We start from the raw sequence: 22650 nt of genomic DNA, 5'->3' as shown, positions 1-22650 counted from the left end.
TTACGACAACTGAAGGCAGGTCTTGTTTCATTTTCACAATGGATAAATATGTAGGCTGCTCTAGAATTTTTTAAAACACCGTTCAAAGAATTCAAAGGACTATGGTCTTGTTGGCTACATTCCTAGTTTAACGCAATAATTTTTCTCAATTCTTGGTTTTACCCAACGATTAATCTATATTTACATGTTTTACTCAATAGTTGCAGTTACATTTGTATATTCTCGGATTTGTTCGTTTATCTAATATAAACCAAATGCTACTTACAACCAAGCAGAACAGCAAATGTTGAGAATATTTTCTCGGCGTTAGTATTTGGTGACACGTTTCCTAATCCTATTGACGTCAGCAACGTAACCGTAAAATGCTGTGATTATGCTGGGTTCACTGTCTGTAACGTCAGCAACGTAACGTAAAATGATGTGATTATGCTGGGTTCACTGTCTGTAACGTCAGCAACGTAACGTAAAATGATGTGATTATGCTGGGTTCACTATCTGTAACGTTAGCAACGTAAGTTTCATTGGTACTTGTGGCGACACTATCTAACCATCCTAGAATATCAGAACAAGAGCGCCGCCATGCGGGGCAATATACGCCCGAAGGCTTACATCATAGGATTGGAGTAAAGTTTTATGAAATTGACTGTTGTAGCCCCAAAGGACTGGAACAACAAAAGGAAAACTTCAAAAAACAAATCTAAGTCCACAAAAAAAAATCAAAGTCTACAAAAAAATCCTTATCAGGTATAGGTATGTAAAAATACACTTTAAAATTGGAGGTACCATCCATGTTGTACCACAGAAAAGTGGTCTCGGTTTTTTCTCCTACAGCAAAAGCATTAATAACATAAAAGGAAGTTTCAAAAATTTTAAGTCTCAATATTATAGTATATAACGATAAAGAGGACAGTATCCGAATATGGTTAAGACAAAAGTGAATTCTGCCAATTCTAAAATACTAGAGTTCAATGTACAGAGCAACACAAACAAACATATATGACCTTTGACCCTTAAGTGTGACCTTGACCTTGAAGCAGTCATCCGAACATGCGCTCTGCACATTACAATTGTGTGTGAACATTTTGCAAGTTTCTTTGAAATCCTTCAAGTTCAAGAGTTACAGAGCGGACACGAAACAAACTGATATGACTTTGACCCTAAGTGTGACCTTGACCTTGAAGCAGCATCCAAACATGCGCTCTGCACATCATCTGGTGTGGTGAACATTTGTGTCAAGTTTCTTTGAAATCCTTCAAGGGGTTCAAGAGTTACAGAGCGGACACGAAAAAATGTATGACTTGACCCTAAGTGTGACTTGACTGACGCAGACATCCAACAGCGTCCACATTCGCTCGTTAAACGTAACTTTTAAAGTAAAATTCCTTGAAATCCTTCAAGGGGTTCAAGAGTTACAGAGCGGACACGAAATTGCTAACGGACAGACGGACGGACAGACGGACGGACAGACGGACACCAGCGTCATAACATAATACGTCCCTTCGGGCGTATAAAAACGATAAAACATTTCCATACAACTTAAATAGGTATGAAGCAGACGTCGCGATCACGTTAAACAGACTTAGCGCCTTCAACAGCGCCTTTCTTTCGAAAAACAAAACATATGCCAATATTCAGATCAAGTTTGCACAGAATAAAACTGTTAAAGATACATAATATAGCATGTATAAGCTTACAGATACCAAGCAATATTTTTACTTTACAAAAAGCGATATATCCAAATTACAATTCATATCATATAAATAATGAATTTTAGAAAGCAATTACGCCTGAAGAGTAAAAGAAAAAAAATCAAATTAGCCCGTCCTCTTCAACAGAGGAACAAACGTATTCTAAAGTAAGTTGTCCAATGAGGTTTCATAATTTTTATTTCATTGTATTCAAAATACTTACTGAAAAGGTATTAGATTCCTTTAAAGACGTAATGACACTCGGCTATTTCCGTCTAATTACGTATTGCCGTAACGCAATTTCGGCATTCTCCGGTCGTACATGTATATAGCTGAACGTGACTTTCCGTAATAACCGAGGAGTGCCGAAATCGTGTACAAAGATATGCAATATTGCCAGATTATTATAATAACGGGTTCCGCTACCTAAAATTTTAAATGTTTTACTCTCCATGTTGGTGAAAGAAGACTGCCACAAAGTAAATATTACAGCGTTTATTCAAGCTTTTAGAGGAACATTTGAATAAAATCAGATAACATTTGAGAAACAAAATAAAGCTGCACCATGTTTTTATCATATCTTACCAAGACAAAGATGTTATAGGCAGGGCGAAGGGTTTAATAATACATGATAATTACTTACCTATGGCTTTTGTCCATGTGCAGTCACTCAATGGCATCAAACACACAAAGTCTTGTAAGCTACTTAGTGTCCTACTAGTGGGAACGTAACCATTAACAAAAGTAGTACGGCACCAGACTCGTAGTAATCTGGCTGTCTTTAAAATATCTGCTTTCGTCAGTGTCTGAAAGAAAAGTAGCAAATTAATTATTAGTTTTAGATTATAACGTTCCTTCATATATTGTGTATGAATTTTAAATTATTTGCTTAAAACAAGATGAAAATTATGGTCGCACTTTGTTCTTTATAGTATATTTCTCGATTCAAATTATTTTACTTAATGAGAATTTCATAACGTTATGAAGCAAAATAAAATTCAAAAAAATGGAACTTTATGTTGTGTGCGTCTGACGTCATGTCTGTTTACGCGCGTCTGTTTCCCGCGCTGAGATTAAAAATTGTTGCAAAATGCACATCTCAACGTAATTGAGCATAAAATAAAAAGAAAATTTGTTTATTTTTCGTGAATATGGAATATATCTCACCTCGAAGTGAGAAAATGTTCACATTTTCACTCGCGCTACGCGCTCGTGAAAATATTTGAAATTTTCTCACTTCTCAGTGAGATATATTCCATACTCACTCAAAACAAACAAATATCCTCTATACATTTGATAATCTCACAGTGGAATACATCTAGTAATCTCACAGTGGAATACATCTGATAATCTCACAATGGAATACATCTAATAATCTCACAGTGGAATACATCTGATTATCTCACAGTGGAACATATCTGATAATCTCACAGTGGAATACATCTAATAATCTCACAGTGGAATACATCTAATAATCTCACAGTGGAATACATCTGATAATCTCACAATGGAATACATCTGATAATCTCAAAGTGGAATACATCTGATAATCTCACAGTGGAACATATCTGATTATCTCACAGTGGAATACATCTGATAATCTCACAGTGGAACATATCTGATTATCTCACAGTGGAATACATCTGATAATCTCACAGTGGAATAAATCTCACAGTGGAATACATCTGATCATCTCACAGTGGATCTGATAATGTCACAGTGGAATACATCTGATAATCTCGCAGTGGAATACATATGATAATCTCACAGTGGAATATATCTGATAATTTCACACTTGAACAAATCTGATAATCTCACAGTGGAATACATTTGACAATCTCACAGTGGAATACATCCGACGATCTCACAGTGGAATACATCTAATAAACTCACAGTGGAATACATCTGGCAATCTCACAGTGGAATACATCTAATAATCTAACAGTGGAATACATATGATAATCTCACAGAGAAATACATCTGCTAATATCACAGTGAAATATATTACACTGTTTTATTTAGAATATTGTCAATTTCAACTATATATGTTGAACTATATATGTTGAGCAACAATCGTAAAGCGACTTGTTAGTGCTAGAACAACCATAACTCAGTTTTACAAACAATTATCATATGCTTCATTTGATTTCTTCCGAAATTCTGATCTTGAAATTTTTCTTTTTTAGGTTATTATCCGACTGCTATTCAACTCAGAGAATATTGGCAGACTAGAAGCTGAATTTATGTCTATTGACGTTGCGCATTTCCCCGCTTTTTTTCGGACGTTACGCACATAATACAGTGAACGTCTTAGTACTAAAACGGCGTATGCTGTTTGCAACTAGATAGTTATCAATCCGTGGTAAAAAAATCTAATACTTTCTAATTCTTACATTCACTCTTGTATTTGGAAATTATTATCTTTCATAGTTGTTTTTATCACGTGAACATATATGGTAATTTTCAGGTTACCAACTTTGAAGATTGTACAATTGCGAGACAAAGTACAAATAAGCAAGTGCATATTCATGTACATATGCAAATATTACAGTCGGAAATGATATGAATTTTCAATGTAACCCGTCGTAAAAAGAAAGTCGTATATTTTTTCGCATGAAATATTTGGACATATTTCAAGAAGATGTGTTATGAAGTATAATTTAAGGTGCAGCTGGCGGTAAACGATTTCTTTTGCACTGAAATGTTACAATATATGAAATAATCTGAGCCGTGCTATGAGAAAACCAACAGAGTGGCTTTGTTCGCTATTAAAGCCTATTGCAATTAGAGAAACTGTTTGCGCGGAACAGCAAGGGATGCGCAGGCTGGTCTGAACCCCTGCTTGTCGCAAACACATAATTTTTGTTTTCTCATGACGCCACTCATCTTTATTTTCGTGCACCCCCTCCCTCCTCGGTCCACCTTAGTTATATTTGGTTATGGTGATTAGTGTTGCCCTCGCCCGCCCGTCCGTCCGTCCGTCCGTCTGAATTAGTGTCGGGCATTTCGAAGAAAGTATTGAGTCGGTATCATCAAAAATGACAGGATTGTTATCAACATTGCAGTTTGTATATATAGTGTTTTAGTTTGATCTCACCAACCAGACCAGTGTTGCGACCGTTGACGTTGAGGAAAATATACTTAAAAATTTGTGTTTCATGTACCTAATTAAGTTCTTCGTCTTTTCATAAAAAAAATAGAGACATGAAACCATGTAGGGATAATATGCAGCATGTGAAGTTTTTACATATTCGGCGTTGAACGGCCGCCAAATGCTTGTTTTTACTATTATTTATCTTTTGGAACAGTCGAATCAGTTGAATCTAGGCAAACTCAAACAGTTATATAGAAAGATTCAACAAGTGACACTAAGGCTTTCGTTTTTGAACATCGGACAAATGGACGTACCCGCATTTGGTACTTGTTGAGATGTTGTCAGTAACAAATGTTTAACATGTTAATACCGATACGATAGTGAGTTCGGAAACAATAAAACTCAATGAAATCTTTAAAGGCACTGTTCAGTGGACACGTATTGACTACCTCGTTTCTGTGATACAATTCATTATTTTGTACAGTAAGATGGGTTGCTTGTGATGCCATTGGGTTTTAGTTCCTTCTGAGGTAAGATGTAGAGTTCAAAACATTCTTCTCCATATAATGCCGCGATCTGGACAATGTAAGCATTGTGCTCTGAAACGACACATAAAGAGAAATGTTACAGATACGGGAAAAACGGACTGAACGCCTGTCAAACTTGTCGGAGGTCACAGAACGATACGACATGAAAAGTATCTAAACTGAACGCCTGTCAAACTTGTCAGAGGTCACAGAACGATACGACATGAAAAGTATCTAAACTGAACGCCTGTCAAACTTGTCAGAGGTTACAGAATGATACGACATGAAAAGTATCTAAACTGAACGCCTGTCAAACTTGTCAGAGGTCACAGAAGGATACGACATGAAAAGTATCTAAACTGAACGCCTGTCAAACTTGTCAGAGGTCACAGAACGATACGACATGAAAAGTATCTAAACTGAACGCCCGTCAAACTTGTCGGAGGTCACAGAACGATACGACATGAAAAGTATCTAAACTGAACGCCCGTCAAACTTGTCAGAGGTTACAGAACGATACGACATGAAAAGTATCTAAACTGAACGCCTGTCAAACTTGTCAGAGGTTACAGAATGATACGACATGAAAAGTATCTAAACTGAACGCCTGTCAAACTTGTCGGAGGTCACAGAACGATACGACATGAAAAGTATCTAAACTGAACGCCTGTCAAACTTGTCAGAGGTCACAGAACGATACGACATGAAAAGTATCAAAACTGAACGCCTGTCAAACTTGTCGGAGGTCACAGAACGATACGACATGAAAAGTTTTCTAAACTGAACGCCTGTCAAACTTGTCGGAGGTCACAGAACGATACGACATGAAAAGTATCTAAACTGAACGCCTGTCAAACTTGTCGGAGGTCACAGAACGATACGACATGAAAAGTATCTAAACTGAACGCCTGTCAAACTTGTCGGAGGTCACAGAACGATACGACATGAAAAGTATCTAAACTGAACCCCTGTCAAACTTGTCGGAGGTCACAGAACGATACGACATGAAAAGTATCTAAACTGAACGCCTGTCAAACTTGTCGGAGTCACAGAACGATACGACATGAAAAGTATTCTAAACTGAACGCCTGTCAAACTTGTCGGAGGTCACAGAACGATACGACATGAAAAGTATCTAAACTGAACGCCTGTCAAACTTGTCAGAGGTCACAGAATGATACGACATGAGAAGTATCTAAACTGAACGCCTGTCAAACTTGTCAGAGGTCACAGAACGATACGACATGAGAAGTATCTAAACTGAACGCCTGTCAAACTTGTCAGAGGTCACAGAACGATACGACATGAGAAGTATCTAAACTGAACGCCTGTCAAACTTGTCAGAGGTCACAGAACGATACGACATGAGAAGTATCTAAACTGAACGCCTGTCAAACTTGTCGGAGGTCACAGAACGATACGACATGAGAAGTATCTAAACTGAACGCCTGTCAAACTTGTCGGAGGTCACAGAACGATACGACATGAAAAGTATCTAAACTGAACGCCTGTCAAACTTGTCGGAGGTCACAGAACGATACGACATGAAAAGTATCTAAACTGAACGCCTGTCAAACTTGTCGGAGGTCACAGAACGATACGACATGAAAAGTATCTAAACTGAACGCCTGTCAAACTTGTCGGAGGTCACAGAACGATACGACATGAAAAGTATCTAAACTGATACGACATGAAAAGTATCTAAACTGAACGCCTGTCAAACTTGTCAGAGGTCACAGAACGATACGACATGAAAAGTATCTAAACTGAACGCCTGTCAAACTTGTCAGAGGTCACAGAATGATACGACATGAAAAGTATCTAAACTGAACGCCTGTCAAACTTGTCGGAGGTCACAGAACGATACGACATGAAAAGTATCTAAACTGAACGCCTGTCAAACTTGTCAATGAAAAGTATCTAAACTGAACGCCTGTCAAACTTGTCAGAGGTCACAGAATGATACGACATGAAAAGTATCTAAACTGAACGCCTGTCAAACTTGTCGGAGGTTACAGAACGATACGACATGAAAAGTATCTAAACTGAACGCCTGTCAAACTTGTCAATGAAAAGTATCTAAACTGAACGCCTGTCAAACTTGTCAGAGGTCACAGAATGATACGACATGAAAAGTATCTAAACTGAACGCCTGTCAAACTTGTCGGAGGTTACAGAACGATACGACATGAAAAGTATCTAAACTGAACGCCTGTCAAACTGGTCGGAGGTCACAGAAGGATACGACATGAAAAGTATCTAATGTGAAACAAGCGTATACGTCAGCTAGTGCGTGCTGATGAAAATTTTAAAAATTCAAGACAGCAATGGGGGTTATGTTTGTGCGAGAAAAATAATTTCAGTCAAACACACAAACTGCAAAATAGGTTAAAATTGTAGTAGTGGTGTTTGATTTAAGGTTCACTGACAAATTCTGTCATATTATTATTCTATTATGGAGCTGAAACCTGCAAGTCAAGCCCAGATATAGATATGCCATGTGATTCAGAAACAAAAATGCAAAGAAAGTATTAGGAAAACAGCTCTACCAAACAAAACAAATGAGGACTATTTAAATCCGCCATTTGTTTCGCGACATTTTGCTTTTTAGTGTCTGTATACCTAATTCTTAAATTCAGTTGTGGTCCAATCATGAGATATAGATTGTTACTCTGGACAATAAATCGTATCCCCAATAAAAACTAGTTTATCACATACTCTTTGAGAAAAAAATACATATGAATCACAAAAGTCACTTCATGTAAAACTAAATTTGAATTCCTGCTTTTAAAACCGTTATTGTAAAGTTCTTGCATATGTTAATTAGTTTATGAGTCTTCCATAACGTCCAGTGTATTTCCATAAGTATTGAGTAGAATCTATAGAATAGATGTAGATCTAGTACCCTCCAACATAGCAAGATCAAGTAAACATACCGGAACCAGTAGGGTCAAAGAACACCGTTTTTAGCGGCCCTGTGGATCTGCTTAGTGGCTACTGAACTGTTGGAACAGGAATCTCGTTTAAATCAACCTCTTGTAAATGTCCAACTTCCGTCTGATATGTTGGGCATTCTCTGTCTTCTGCTGCCCCAAGAGTGTTTCTTTTTCTTGGTTTCTTTAGGAGTCTACGCCGTTTAAAACTACGTTCTGCTTGCTTCCTTTTTTTTCAAATGCTCGCTTTTTTGTCAATCGAGCTGCAGTACTGCCCGTAAATTTTCCTAGCAAGAGGAACATTCGTTTGTTCACGTGTTTCAGAGGAAAATTCTATTAAATAACAGGTTTGTTTTACTGAAGCGTATCCAGTTTGTTAATCAGATTTCAAGTAAGATGAGCAGGTTCGATCTCCGCACTGAGAGTTTTGCATCAAATCATTCGCCATCTGTACTACAAGTTGTAAAGTTCGAGCTAAATCAGCACTGTGATCAATAGACGTAATAATGTATACAGTGATTCAGTATCATCGAAATCTTGAGGATTATAGACTAGACTGCTGCTGGTCACAGATACGATCCTCAAAGAGAATAGGTAATTTATTTTTTATGTACATAAGGTCCGTAAAATCATTTGTTCATTAGTTTATTTAACCGTGAGTTAGTTACTTGTGTAAAAGTATTATAAATAAAAATCAAACATTAACTTTTATATTTATATGCCTTGATATCTATAAGAGTAATGGTAACAGTTTAATTTTAAATATTTTTCTCTATATAATTCAATATTTAATTAATTATTACCTCTAATAAATATTTCCTTCCGACATTCTTTTGTGGTATACCCGATGTCACTTGGAAATTCAGTGAAGAACTGCCTCCGAAGTGTTTCCATTCCGGGGCCTTTGTTGATATTATTTGATTTAAGGATTCATTTCCTTTGGAATTTCCTAGCTGTGACAAGGATTGCGACTCTTCTGTCTTTCTTTGAAACAGTTTGGTGAGATTGTTAAAGAGTCTTTGTCCTGTAAACGCCTTGCCGTATGGAAGAGTTCTGCAATTAAAAAAAGTATATCATTTGATGCATTTGGTAGCCACTTCAAAGTACTTATATAAATCGTACTTACTTCAAAACTAAACAAAATTGCTAAGTAACACGATTCTCAAGGTCAACTCTATGGGTAGACATTGAAAATATATCTGTTCCCACACACTCGTCATTTTATGTGTTAAGGTTTCTTGTACTAATTTATTCTGACTATTTACGTGAAATATATTAGCTAAAAAGAATAAACAAGCCCGTCCTATGAACCCTAACAGTGACATTGACTCTTGAGAAAGGAACCTGGAGTTTGTACATGACACCCCATCTCAATGAGTTAAAGATTATGCCAAATATAAACAAGATTTCCTCAATGCATGTCCAGTTATAGGCCGCAGAAAATCTAACATGACGCATGCAAATACACCGACCAGCCATTTTGATGACTAGGTAATCGCTTCCGCAAGCGGTTTCGACAAAATGAAAAAGATAATACCTGTTTCTGACACCGGGCAATAGTTCTCACTATTGACTGTCCAGACATTCAATAAGTGTATAACATCTAATTGGTAAAGAATTTTCAACTTGATAAATGTAAGATCTACACGCATTTTCCTACGAAAATTATCGAAAATATTGCCTAGTGGACATTTCGATCTTATGATCTGAAATAACATATGAGCCGTGCCATGAGAAAACCAACATAGTGGGTTTGCGACCAGCATGGATCAAGACCAGCCTGCACATCCGCGCAGTCTGGTCAGGATCCATGCTGTTCGCTTTTAAAACCTACTGCAATTAGAGAAACCTTTAGCGATCAGCATGGATCCTGACCAGACTGCGCGGTCTGGATCTGTGCTGGTCGCAAACCACTATGTTGATTTTCTCATGGCGCGGCTCATATATTCTATCGACAAGAGCACATGTGCAAGCGAGAATTAAAACATCTATAAATAATTGACTTACTTGTATCGGGAGTAATATGGATTTTGCAAGTATCCGCACCAGTCTTTGTTACACTGGTCATGTTGACCGAATGCCGGTGGCACACTAGCTAGAAATGAGGCTCTCAGTGCATCTGTCTTTCCCTTGTTTTACTCAGTAGCGTATGCTATATCTTTCACCAGGACGTTTATCACTGTGGCGGGAAGCTGTTTATGTGATTTCTGAAGCTCGTACATTTCAATTGTGAATGATTTACGACAATGATTTTATGTTGCAGACTTTCAGAGTGTCGGGATTTATGGACGATCGTATCCTGGCAATGGTTGTGCTCTCGTTATCACCTATGTTTAAAAATATATGTATATACACGTATAATTATATACAAACTAGACACCTATATACCTACACACACACACATATAAAGGGTCAAAATTTCGAAATTATGGTAATTCTAACGATTTATTTTTTCAAATGATGTAAACAAGCCGCATGATCATGTAAATAACAATGTTGGATTCTGATAAAACTAAAACAACTGGCATGCCGTTATGCCATCACCCGGTGTATATCCTTACGTGCGTGTGAGTGCGTAACAGGATACTAGTACTCGATCCGGTTCAAACGCAGGTCACGTTGTTGTTATAATAGTCCTATCAATAAGACCTGACATAACATATTTTAACATTTTGACGTCTATCGGTTATGTCAGGTCTTATCGGATCGCCATTTATAACATGGAGTGAGAAGCGAACACACTTCATGTCGCCTCTAATCTTCAAATTATGAACAACATAACCCAATCCGAAGTGAAAGAACACCGAAAATAATCCTTTTTTCAACTGCACATTGTGAATAATTACAAAATAAAAGTTACTTTTCATATATAAATATCGAGTTGTTTCTTTCCACTGTATGTATCGCCGTATATCTGTATTATGGTGTGCAACATTGCCGGTCTATTCCGAATGTTGTGTAAACACAGTTTATTTTGAGAATCAATTTTAGACGAAATATTTTCCCTCTAGATCAATTGGCAAATAGTTCACGTGGAAAATTGTTTTCGTCTAAGTTGATTCTAAATATATTATAACCTGCTGAATATGCTTGAAAAATGGCGAAATGTGTATTGAAAACTGTACACAATTGACATATATTGGATATGAGGGATTTTAAAGGTAAATTTAAACAATATATTACTAGAATGTGATAAATAACGGTAGGCTGGACTGTTTAAACCTGCGTATATCGTATATTTCACGTGTGAGAAAATGCTACATTCTACTGATTAGGGCCCTTTTAGACGTTACAATGCAGATTGAAAATAAAATGTAAAATAATAAAATAATGAATGTTGAAGGTAAAATGAGCATGTACACGTCTAATATTTTGGACTATTGTTATAACAGCTTTATCAGTTGCCGTGCAAGAATTGTTTTAATAAAACATGTGCTTATTTATTTTTATCACTGACTTCGTTGCATGCCTGTGAAGTGGGGCACTTTTGCACCTTTTTCTGTGATTTTCCGCACCATCTCCACAGCTAAACAAGGCTCCATCGATTTTGGACTTCCTGTGTGTTTTTTTACGACAATCGTGCTGTATTTGGGCGTCCTCTTTTTCATTTATAGAGGAACACTTTTTACAGTCCAGCGATCGTACTCTCTAGGCGATACATTTTGTTATATTTTCGCCAGGTAAAGTAACGTGTCCCGTTAATTAATGTACTTGTTGGATGTTTGAAGCAACCCGTCTGAAATATTTTTCCATTACAGCTTCTGTTTGTTTTAGTCCTACTTTGCAAATTCGTGGCCCTGGGGCCTTGTTGTTAGTGCTCTGTGCTTCCAAGAGGTCTTCGCTTACCTAGTATCTTTTGATTACACGACGAGAAAACTGGTTCAACTTCAGGCAAAACTACGTATGAAGGGGGCACAGTTCTGGACAGTTCAACGCCTTTGAAAAAGCTCACCCTTTTAAAAAAGCTGTTACATGTCTCCATCTTCAGCGTGCACTTGCAACAATGTACTAGTACTTATACATTACATAACTAGGTTAAACATCGTTTTTGATAATTGTTTACTTTTAGTTCTTTACAAATGGCATTCCCTTTTTTAAAGGGGGACAACTCTTTCAAGAATAGTTTAAGTATCCAATTCTACGGGACAGAATGTTCAAAATGCCTGCAACATAATAGGTTATTTTAAAAAAAATGTTGTTCGTTTTCTAAAAGTTTCTGTTGTTTTGAGATATATTGTTAAGTTTTAATGTAAGGTTTCTGTACAGCTGTGAAATTTTCCGTTTCTGCTTGCAAAGTCGCCTACTTTCTTGGTCACTTTTATTTTGCTGCACGATTATCAGAAAATGTTTTCATAAAATTTTTCACGGACTTTAACACATTAATTACATTAAGTTATGTTTTAAATATTTATAATTTACTTACTTCATAACAGTTTTTCGGCATTTTCCAGCATATCAAATTTTCTGAAATGTATATTCCCATAAAGAACTACATAACTACTTTAGAATAAAAAGGGAAAAAGGGGTTGTTAACTTTGATATAAGAATGATAATATCTGTCATGTGTTTACGAATCGGATAGAAATATCCGTCCCGAGGGCACCTGCGCATTGGGCGGTAATGAGGCTTGCCAAATTACCGCCGATGCGCAGGTGGCCGAGGGATGGACATTTCCATCCAACTCGTAAACACATGTCTGATATTTTTTCTTGCATATCGTATGTTAGCATTTCATTCTGGTAGAATTTTTTTCTTGCATACCGTTTTTTACAAATAACAGGTAAAATACTTTTTTGTAGCCCTCTTTCTTATAGTAGAGCGCGGGAAATTAACGTCAGTAAGCTGAAGTTACGTAACGCACCATAGATCAGAGACCATCAATTCAAAAAAGTACACGGCACTTACTGGGAATGAGGTAAGTGTACACCTGAGAATAAGGTAACGTCTGTGCGTTCTGATTGGTCAGTCATGTAAACAAACTCAGGAAGGGATTATTTTTTTCAAAATTGATATTTTTTCACTGCATTTACAGTATTTTATCATACATTTTGACAAAATTTGCTACATTTTATGCGTATTGAAAAAAAGTTTTATCAAACGAATTTCTCCCGCCATGTCAATGATGTAAACAGGGGATCATCTCATTCGCATGAAAATTACTTAAATAAAGTATCACTATTCATATGTTTTTCGTCCGATATTTTGGTAAAACTAAGATAGTTCTTGAAAAACTTGTAATTAGATATACATGTTTCGATGTATGGAAGGCCGTACACGCCATAAGGTTACAATGAAAGTCTATGGGAAACAATTGATGGTCTCTAACCTTTAATAGAGCTAAAACAGGACTTTCGTCGGAAGCCATCACAGGTAATGTAAAAAGCCGGAAATCTGTCGTAAATGATGTAGAAAGACGTTTTCGTGCAGCAAAAATAAGCGTGAAATTTGATGTTTTTTTTTTAAATTGTGGCCTCTTTTTTCACAGGTGTGCCCATTTTTATCTGAGCTTTTGGGCCAAAAAGGATCATTTTTATCTCTGTAATGTTAGAGAATGATCAAAATTATTAGACCTTATTTCTACTTTTTTACGGAATGAATCATATTTCAACTTCCAAGTCAAATCAAATGCAGATAACTGAAATTTTCACGAAAAAATGCAATGTGGCGACGACAGGGACTGAGTCTGGGCATATAAATCGGCAGAGGGCGACCTCAGTAAACTGTCCAATAGTATATCTTTCTTAAAACTGAACATTTCTTTAGGGAAACTTTGTAAGACTTTGGGTAAAATGGATAGGGTTTCACAATATCACTTTTAAAATTTTAAAAATTTGTTTACAAAATTTTAAACTAAAATTCAAAAACCCACCAATTAAAAAAAAGTACGGGGAAAATTTACGGGGAAGGAGGAAAGTGTTACACGTCTGTGCGTTCAGTCATGTAAAAAAACCCCGGGAAAAGGAAATTTTTTTTTCAAAATTGATTTTTTTTTACTGTTTTGAGAAATTTAAACTTTTTTGACAAATTTGCTACTTTTTTTGTGTATTGAAAAAAAGTTTTATCAAAAAAAATTTTTTTTCCCCCCCCTAAGTAGTTAGTACAGGGGGTTTTTGGCTTTTTAACCCCCCCCCCCCCCCCCCCAAACCCCTTTGGGCCCCTATTTCTAAGTGGATTTTAAATTACCCTAAACTTAAAAACAAAACTTATACCCTTGAAAACCCTAAAAATTTTTTAAATTTTTAGAAAAACCCCAAATAAAAATTTTTTGGGTTTTAAACCCAAAAAAAAAGATTTAGTTTTTGGGCCCCAAAACTGCCCAAATCCCGGGACAATTTAAAATCCACAGGTTTCAAAACCCAGAAAAAACCAACTAAAAAGTTTTAAAAACAATGATAAGATGATTTTTACAGAATAAAATATATTTTTTTTGAAAGAAAGAAGATTTATTATAATATAAATCCCCCTTAAATGTTATAAAAAAAAAAGGGGAAAAGAAAAATGAAAAAATTTTTTTTTTGGTTTTTACTTTTCATCTTGGGGAAAAATAAATCAAAGTTTGTTAAAAGAAACGGGGGGGGTAATTTAGATTTTCCAAAGCAATTTTTCCCTTTTTTTACCAAAAAAGGGTTTTTTAACACTTCCAGGATTTTTATGTGGGCCGGGAAAATCCCCTAGATAATCCCCCCCCTGTCAATAAAACTGGATGCAGTATGTATGGACCAGTTTTTTTGCTAAACGGGGTTTGAAAAAAAAAGGGCGGGGAATAAGCAAATGTTTTCCCCAATTTAAAAAAAAACTAAATAAAAAACCCTTTGGGAGAAAAGTTTGAAAAAACTTTTATTTGTAAAACCTAAAAATTTAAAACAAAATACACAATTGGGCCCCTTGGAAAAAAAACAAAAGTAAAAAAACCCGGGAAAAGGGGAAAGAAAACCCCCCGGAATCACAGGAGCGATGAATTAGCAGAAGAATTACACAAAAAAAATTAAAAAGGGGAAAATTTGGGAAACAAGAAAATATTTTAATGATATTTGATACTTGGTCGGGTTTTTTTATTTGAAAAGGAAAGTTTTTTTAAAAAATATAATAAAGGAGTAAAGTATTTTTAAACCCGTATTGACATTTTTAGAAAAAGTTGGGTATTCCTTTAAAAAGAATAAAAAGGAAAAATCGTTTTTGAACCCTTTTAAAAAAATAATATTAAAGGGAAAGGGACGTTTCCCGGGAAATTTAGGGGTGATGAAGGAAAAGAATTTTATAAAAAAAAATTTTGAATCTTTTTTGTAAAAATAAGTTTAAATTACCAACTTTTAAAAAGGGAAAGGTTTGTAGTTTTTTTGAAAGATTTAATAGAATTTTTTAAAAAGAATAATGGGAAAATTTTACGGGCAAAAAAACACTTAAACTTTTTTAAAAATTTGCAGGAAAGGGTTGAAAATTTATAACAAAAAAAAAACATTCAAAGTAAAAAAAAGGGGACCCCCAACCGAGTAGAAAAAAATTTAAAAAAAGGGTTACTGTTTATTTTAAATTTAAATAGAAATTTTTAAAGAAACCAAAGGGGAAAAAAAAATTTTAAAAATTTGGGTTTTGACCCGATTCTTTTAAGAAAATTTAAAAGACATTTTGAAAAAGGATAAAACCCAAACTGGACAGGGGAAAATTTAATTAAAAAATTTAAAATTAAAATACAAAACCCCCAAAACCATACAAAAATTAAAGATTTAAATGATAAAATTTTCCCCCAAGGGTTTATTTAGAAAAGAATTTTTTACCTACTACACAAAAAGTTTTTAGAATAGAAAAATTTATTAACGAGACAAAGAAAAAAAAAAGGTTTTTGGGAAAAAAAGGAAAGGTTATATAAAAGAATTTAATAGTTGGGTTCCTTTTACGATTTGAAAAAATTTAATTTAGAAAAAAAAAAAGTTTAATTAATAAATGAGAAATTTAAAAATCTTATTTCTAAAAATAAGGGAATAAAAACAATAGTTTCAATTTTTCCATTTAACTAACTAGCTGCTGTTTTACGGGAAAAAGTTTTTAAATTTTTGTGGGAGAGAAAAGACCGGATTTATATTAGGGCGGGGTGTTTTTTGGGTTTTTCCTGCATTAGCATTTGTTCCAGCTTTCCCTTTATATTTTAGCATTGCTGGCGCTGTTCCATAGTAATTCCCTTTTTTTCAAACAGACAAAAACTTGACGAAAAAGAAATTTATTTTAAAAAAAATCATCAAAAAATAAAAAAAAACTAAAAACAAAAGCACGGATTGGAAAAGTAAAAAAAGAAAAGAAAAAACAAGTTTTTCCCAGGATTTTTTTTAACAATACTTTTAAAAAATGCAGAAAAAAAAAAAAATATTAAATCCCTTTTAAAAACGAAATATAAAGGGAATTTTAAAACTTAACGGATAAAAAGTAAAAAAAAGAAGAGCTGTTTTAAATTTTTAACGTGTTTTTTTAAAAAGATTTTTTTTTTATAAGTATTTTTAAATAAAGAGGGTTAATAGAAAAAGGTAGATAAATGTTTATGTCAAAATTATCAGCACTTTAGGAAAATAATGAACCCAGAAAAAAATTCTATAAAAAAGTTCTTAAAAGAAAAAAAATTTGTTATTAAATCAAACTTGATCAAATAGTTAGCGATAAATATAAAAATCAGTTTTTTGATAAATACAAAATGTTAAGATCCTTATTTTTTAAAAAATAATTTATTTTTTTTTGAATGGGACTGGGGTTGTCTTTTAAAATGAAGAAAAAAATGAGGGAAAAGTTTTATTTTAAATTCCCAGCCCAAAAATTATCGAAACAACCCTTTAAAAAAGTAATTGTAACCAAACGTGATACAATGAAAAAAAAACCAAAAAAAAAGCACTTCCAAACACCCTAAAAAAATTTGGTTTTAAGCTGGGTTAATAAAAATTTGTTGTGAAGGGAAAAACCCGAGAAAAATTTTAAATTTATCAAAATTTAAGGGAAAAAGATAAAAGGGTTTAAAATTTTATTTCTTTTAAAGAAAATTTTAAAAACTTTATTTATTTTTTTTTTAAATTTTTTTTTAAAATTTTTTTTTTAACCCCCTTTTTTTTGTTAACGAATTTTTTTTTCTAAATATAATTTTATAGTTTGGAAAAAATTTTTGGGAGAGATCTACAAAACAATATTATAAAAAATTTTAAAATTTAAAAATTACTATGGACAAGACCAAAAAAATAAATTTTTTTTTAACTATAAACGATCTTATAAAATATTTAAAATTTCTAAAACTTTAAAACAAAAGGGAATAAAAAAAAGGGGTTTGGGTTTTTAAAAAAAACCTTTTGCAAAAAGGATTAAAACTGAATTTTACAATTAAAATAAATCGGGGTTTTTTTAAATTTAAAAGGTTTAGAAATAATTAATACAAATGAAAAAAAAAAAAATTTTACATAAACTTTTGATGAAATAATAATAAAATTTGGGTTAATTTGGATTTCTAAGGAAGGGCTGGAGAATAGGGGTATTTGATCCCTCTTTATATAAAAAGTATAAGTATACCCCCTTTTGGTGTTCAAGTTATTTAAAATTCCCAAAAACCCAATTCCAACATCCAATAAAAGGGAATTAAAAATATAAAGAATGATGAAAACGAATGTTTTAGATGGTTTTTCATTTGGGTTTAAAAAATTTCCGGTTGAAAAAAACCCTAAAATTTTTTCAAAATATAAAAAACAATAAACGATCTTGATTTACGGGAAATTTAAAAATTTCCTTTTAAAAATTAAATAAAATCCCAAAAAATTTGAATTTTTTAAATGAAAAAACCCATTTAAAATATTTGGTTATGAAGAAAAAGTTTTTATCCATTGTACATATCAAAATATAAAAAAAATTTTAAACGAAAAAAAAAAAACGGGACAGTTCTAATTACTAATGATAAATAAAAAATAAAAAAAATGATAAAAAAACCCCGTTTGATGACGGTAAACCCTAAAGAACGTATCCAACTTTAGGTTTGGAAAAAAGTTAATAGTTTAGTTTAAAAAAAAACCCAAAACCAAAAAGAAAAAAAATTTTCTGAAAAATTTGGGTTACAACATTTTCCCAAAAAAAGAATATTAAATAAAAACCCCAAAATTTGTTTAGCTTTAATGGTTTTTTCCAAAGGGTTTGTAAAAATCCCAAAAAGGGGGGGAAAAAGAAAAAAAAGTAAAAATTTAAAAATTTCAAAAAGGTTACAGTCCTTTGAAAATTATGCGGTTTTTGAATAAATAATTTAAAAAAGTTTTAACGCTTTCCCATAAACTAAATCTTCATTTACGGGAACCATATCAAAATCATATAGATTGGGGTTTAGGGGCATAAAGTTGTTTGTTGTTATGAAAAACTTTATACAAACCAACCCAGATTTATAGAGGCCCTAATCCCAGTTTAAAAGTTTTTTAAAAAAAGCTGGGGAAGAGGAAAATTGTAAAAAAAATTTTTAAAAAAGATTTAAACAAAGAACAAGAATGTCTAAAAAAAAAAAAGGAAAGGGGAAATTTTAAAAAACAAAAGTTTTGCCCATTTGGAAAAAGAATTATAAAAGGGTAAAAGGCCCAGAAAGTGTTCATTGTCAAATAACGGGAAAAATTCAGGGGAAGTTTACTCAGAATGTAATTTTAAATTTTTTAAAATTTAACACAAAAAAATTCCTTTTTTTTTCATAAAAAAAAGGGGTTTAAAGGGGGGCCATTTTATTATCCCAAACAAATGGGAAAAATTTTTAAAAAAAGAAATTAATGTATTCCAAAACAATAGGGAAAGAAAAATTTTTGGCATTTATGATTTCCAAAAATTTTGGTCTTTATTGATTCCCCCAAATTTATGTTCAATCATTGGAAACTTAGAAAAAAAATTTTCCAAAATTTTAAATTTTTTATCTAAAAAATTTAATTGTGAAAAAAATTTAATTTTAAAAAGGCCCAAAAGGTTTTTATCCATAAAATACATGGATTCTTTTAAAAAAAATTCAAAGAAACAAAATTTCCCTTTCAAAAGAAGTTTTTTACCCAATTTTAAATGAAACTAATTTTTCTGAAAATAAATTCAAAAAGGGCAAAAAATTTTGGGGAAAATTTAAATTTTTAAAATTAAAAAAAGGGAGAATATCAGATCATATTTAAAACTGACTTTATTTTATTTTTTTTTTTTTAAGCTTTTTGTTATTTGGGGAAATTTTAAGGGGGGAAAAATTTTTATTTTTTGGGGGGGATTTTTTCCCCCCCAAACAAATTTTTTTTTTTTTTTTTTTAGATCCCCATTGCCCCCCATTATTTTTTTTAGTTTAGTCCCCTTTTGGTTTTTTAGCTTTGGGATCCCCCAATTTTTGTTAAAAAAATTTAAAAACGAAAAAATTTTTAGATTAAAAAACCGGGTTATTTTTAGACCCTTTTTTTGAAAAAAGGGAAATGAGGGGAAAAAAGAAAATTTTTTTAAAAGGTTAAAAAATTTTCAAACAGATACATTTAAAGCAAACAAAAAAATATAGAAAAAATTTTTAATCCAAAAGAAGAAAGCAAATACATTATTACCCTCGACCCAATAACCTTACGGTTGGGCTATTTTTCCCAACCTTTCCCCCTCTGGAAATTTTAAAATTTATATCCGAAAAAAAATTCAAAAAATTTAAATTTGCAAAAGGTAAAACAATTTAATTTTTTTAAATTTTGACCCTTGAATATCCAAAAGAAACAAAAAACCCCAAAAACGTTTAAAATCCTTTAGCTCCGGGAAAAAATTAAAATCCCAGACCCAAGGTTTTCTGTTTTATAGTAAAAAATTAAAAAAAATTTTGAAATGGGAAAAAGAATGTAAAAAAGGGTTCCAACTTTAAAAAAAAAAAAATTTTATTTTATTTTTTTTTTTAAAAAATTTTAAAAACTAAATACAAAATTAGGGTTTAAAAGTAAAAAAATAAAAAATTTTAACTTTTGATTTTTCCCCTTTTGGGTTAAAAAAGTAATTTTTTTAAATCCCAAAAAAAGTCTAAAGCAAAAAATTCATTTAAAAAAAGGATTTTTTTTAAGTTAAGGAAAAAATTTGTATTGGGTTTAAGACGATGGAAAATTTTTACGAAAGGGGGTTAAAAAAAAAATTTAAAACCACTGATGAAATTTTTTTTTAAAAAATACATAGCCAAACCTTCATTTGTTATTAAAACGATGTTAACAAAAATTTTGTTTGGTTTTAGAAAAAAAAAGGGTTTTTTTAAAAAACCCAGCCCTTGTTATGTTAAAAGGGGTTTTAGATTTAAAAAATTTAATGTATGATTTTCATTAAAATTTAATTAAGGAAAATACGAGGAAAATTTGGGAAAATTACTATTCACTGACATTTGATTTTATTTTAAAGGAAAAAAAAACCCCGGGGGGAACAATGAGGATTTTATAAGGAAAAAATTTTAAAGAAAAATTGGGGATTACGTAGTAATTAAAAATTTTTATTTTGATAAAAATAAAAAAGTAATTGGAAATTTTTAAAAGATGAAGTTTGCTGGCTTCCCCATTTTTTGAATTTTTTAAATTTAAGAAAAAAAAGTTTAAATTTTTTAAAAAATAAGTTAATTTTAAAAAAAAAGTAAAAAATTTAAAAAACTTGTTGTTAAAAAAACAATATTTCTTAAAAATTAAAAAGATACTTTTTTTAAATTCAACCCAAAGTAATTCACCCTTTAAATTTTATTCTTTTCTAAAAAACCCAAATTTTTCCCATTATGTTAAAAAAAACATTTTTACCCAGGGTTAGACGTAAAAATATATTTTTGATAAGGGGAAATTGATACATTAGTTTATTTTTAAATTTAAATTTAAAAATTTTAAAAATTAAAAATTATAAAAAAATAAATTTTTTAATTGAATATTCATAACTTTTTTAAAGAAAAATTTAAAAATTTAACACCATTTTTTTTAAAATTTCCCTTTTTTCATAATTAATGAAATAGATTCATTTTTTCTGTTATTTTTCCCATTGAAAAATTTTGAAAAATTTCCCATTTTCTTTTTTTTTTTTTGTAATTTGTTTCTCCTTTATCAAAATTTAAATTTGCATCAACAAAAAAATTTAAGGGGAATTTTTTTTAAATTTCTTACATTATTACCTTTTTAAAAACTAAACCGGGGACTACCTTTAAAATTTTTTTCCTTTGGAAATAATCCAACGGTATTTTGGGGGAATAACTTTTTAAAAACAATGGGGGTTTTCTTTTTAAATTTTCTTTTATTTTATTTACTTTTCTTTTATTTTATTGAATTTTCCCCTTTTTTTTAAAATTTTTCCCATTTTAAAATAAATTTTACTTAAAAGTTAAATAAATGCCCATTATTTAAAAAATTTAAATTTATAATAGTTTTTTTCATTTTGTTTTCCCTTATTAATTTTAAAGTATTTTTAAACAAAAAACATACAACGGTACTTTATCTTGTAACATTTTAATGAAAAATAAAAAATAATATCCGAAAAGATACTGTTTGTCTTAAATTTTGAACATTTTTGTTTTTTTACTTTTGGAAAAATTTTTACTTCTTTTTGGCGGAGGAACCCAAAAGGATGAAATAAAAAGTTTTAAAAAATTAACAAACCCAAGGGGTTTTTCCAGGACCAATAGAGTCACAAAATTTGTTTATTCCCCCCGGGGCCTTTTTTTTTAAATTTTTTGTTTTGGTAGACCTGGGGTCTGGGAATTTTTTAAACTCTTGTAAATTTTCTACTAAAAAACCCCCCTTTTAAATTTTTTTAATTTTTAAATTTGGGTTTTCCCCTTTTTTCAATTTAAAAGTTAGTTTATTGGTTTTTTTATAAATTTTATTTTTTTTTTTAAAAGGGAAAATTCCCGTCTGAAAGGTTTCGTTGTGAACCCAATCTGTATACCCGGGCCCCTGTCCCTTACCACTTAAAAAAAATTAATAAAAGGGTATTCTAGCCAGCAGCCAAATACCTAAAAACCCACCGTTTGTTTTTTTTTTTGGGGTTTTTAATTTAATCCCCCCCCCCCCCCCCTTCCAATCCTACAAATGGTTTTCTTGATTAGGTGTAAGATTTGGTGATACCCATATTTTCCTTATCATTAGCTACTGAAATCATACCTTTTCCCAAGTATTTTACTAACACCAGACGGGCCAGTCCAGAAAAGGGCTCCAAGCCTAGGGGGGGCAAAAATTTTTTTGGGAGCTTTTTTTGCTGCCGGGGGAAGGGAATTTTTTTTCCCTAACAAACCAAAAAGCTCCTAAAAATCCACCATTTTGCCCTTTGACTGGACTTTGGGGTTTTTTAAAATTTAAAAATTTCAAACCCCTTTTTTATTTGCAACAGCTTTTTTAATTTGATTAATTTGTGTTTTTTTTTAAAAAAAAAGGGAAGTTTTTCCCTGTTAATTTTTATGTTTTTAATCT

The 22650-nt window shown here is 32.1% G+C and overlaps 1 protein-coding gene across 1 annotated transcript; it reads right to left on the bottom strand.

The window, feature by feature from the left end:
• Positions 1–5222: 5222 nt before the first annotated feature.
• LOC128549810 (uncharacterized) lies at positions 5223–10464 on the bottom strand. Its single transcript, XM_053527462.1, has 3 exons — positions 10382–10464; positions 9046–9295; positions 5223–5381 (listed from the first exon to the last, which is right to left on the bottom strand). Exons 1-3 carry the CDS (start codon positions 10462–10464, stop codon positions 5298–5300), a joined length of 417 nt encoding a protein of 138 aa, XP_053383437.1. The 3' UTR covers positions 5223–5297.
• Positions 10465–22650: the final 12186 nt, after the last annotated feature.

This window comes from Mercenaria mercenaria, chromosome 16 (assembly GCF_021730395.1).
Source record: "Mercenaria mercenaria strain notata chromosome 16, MADL_Memer_1, whole genome shotgun sequence".
NCBI lineage: Eukaryota > Metazoa > Mollusca > Bivalvia > Venerida > Veneridae > Mercenaria > Mercenaria mercenaria.
Note: the sequence above shows the minus strand (reverse complement) of the source record. Positions and strands in the feature narration are given on the sequence as shown.

What these genes read in the sequence shown, in the direction of transcription:
- LOC128549810 (XM_053527462.1), bottom strand. Translation starts at nt 10,464, where the DNA reads ATGTACGAGCTTCAGAAATCACATAAACAGCTTCCCGCCACAGTGATA. An exon ending in GATATAGCATACGCTACTGA is followed by an intron (nt 9,296 to 10,381) that starts GTAAAACAAGGG and finishes TTTTAATTGCAG; the next exon opens with AACTCTTCCATACGGCAAGG. An exon ending in GAAGGAAATATTTATTAGAG is followed by an intron (nt 5,382 to 9,045) that starts GTAATAATTAAT and finishes GTGTCGTTTCAG; the next exon opens with AGCACAATGCTTACATTGTC.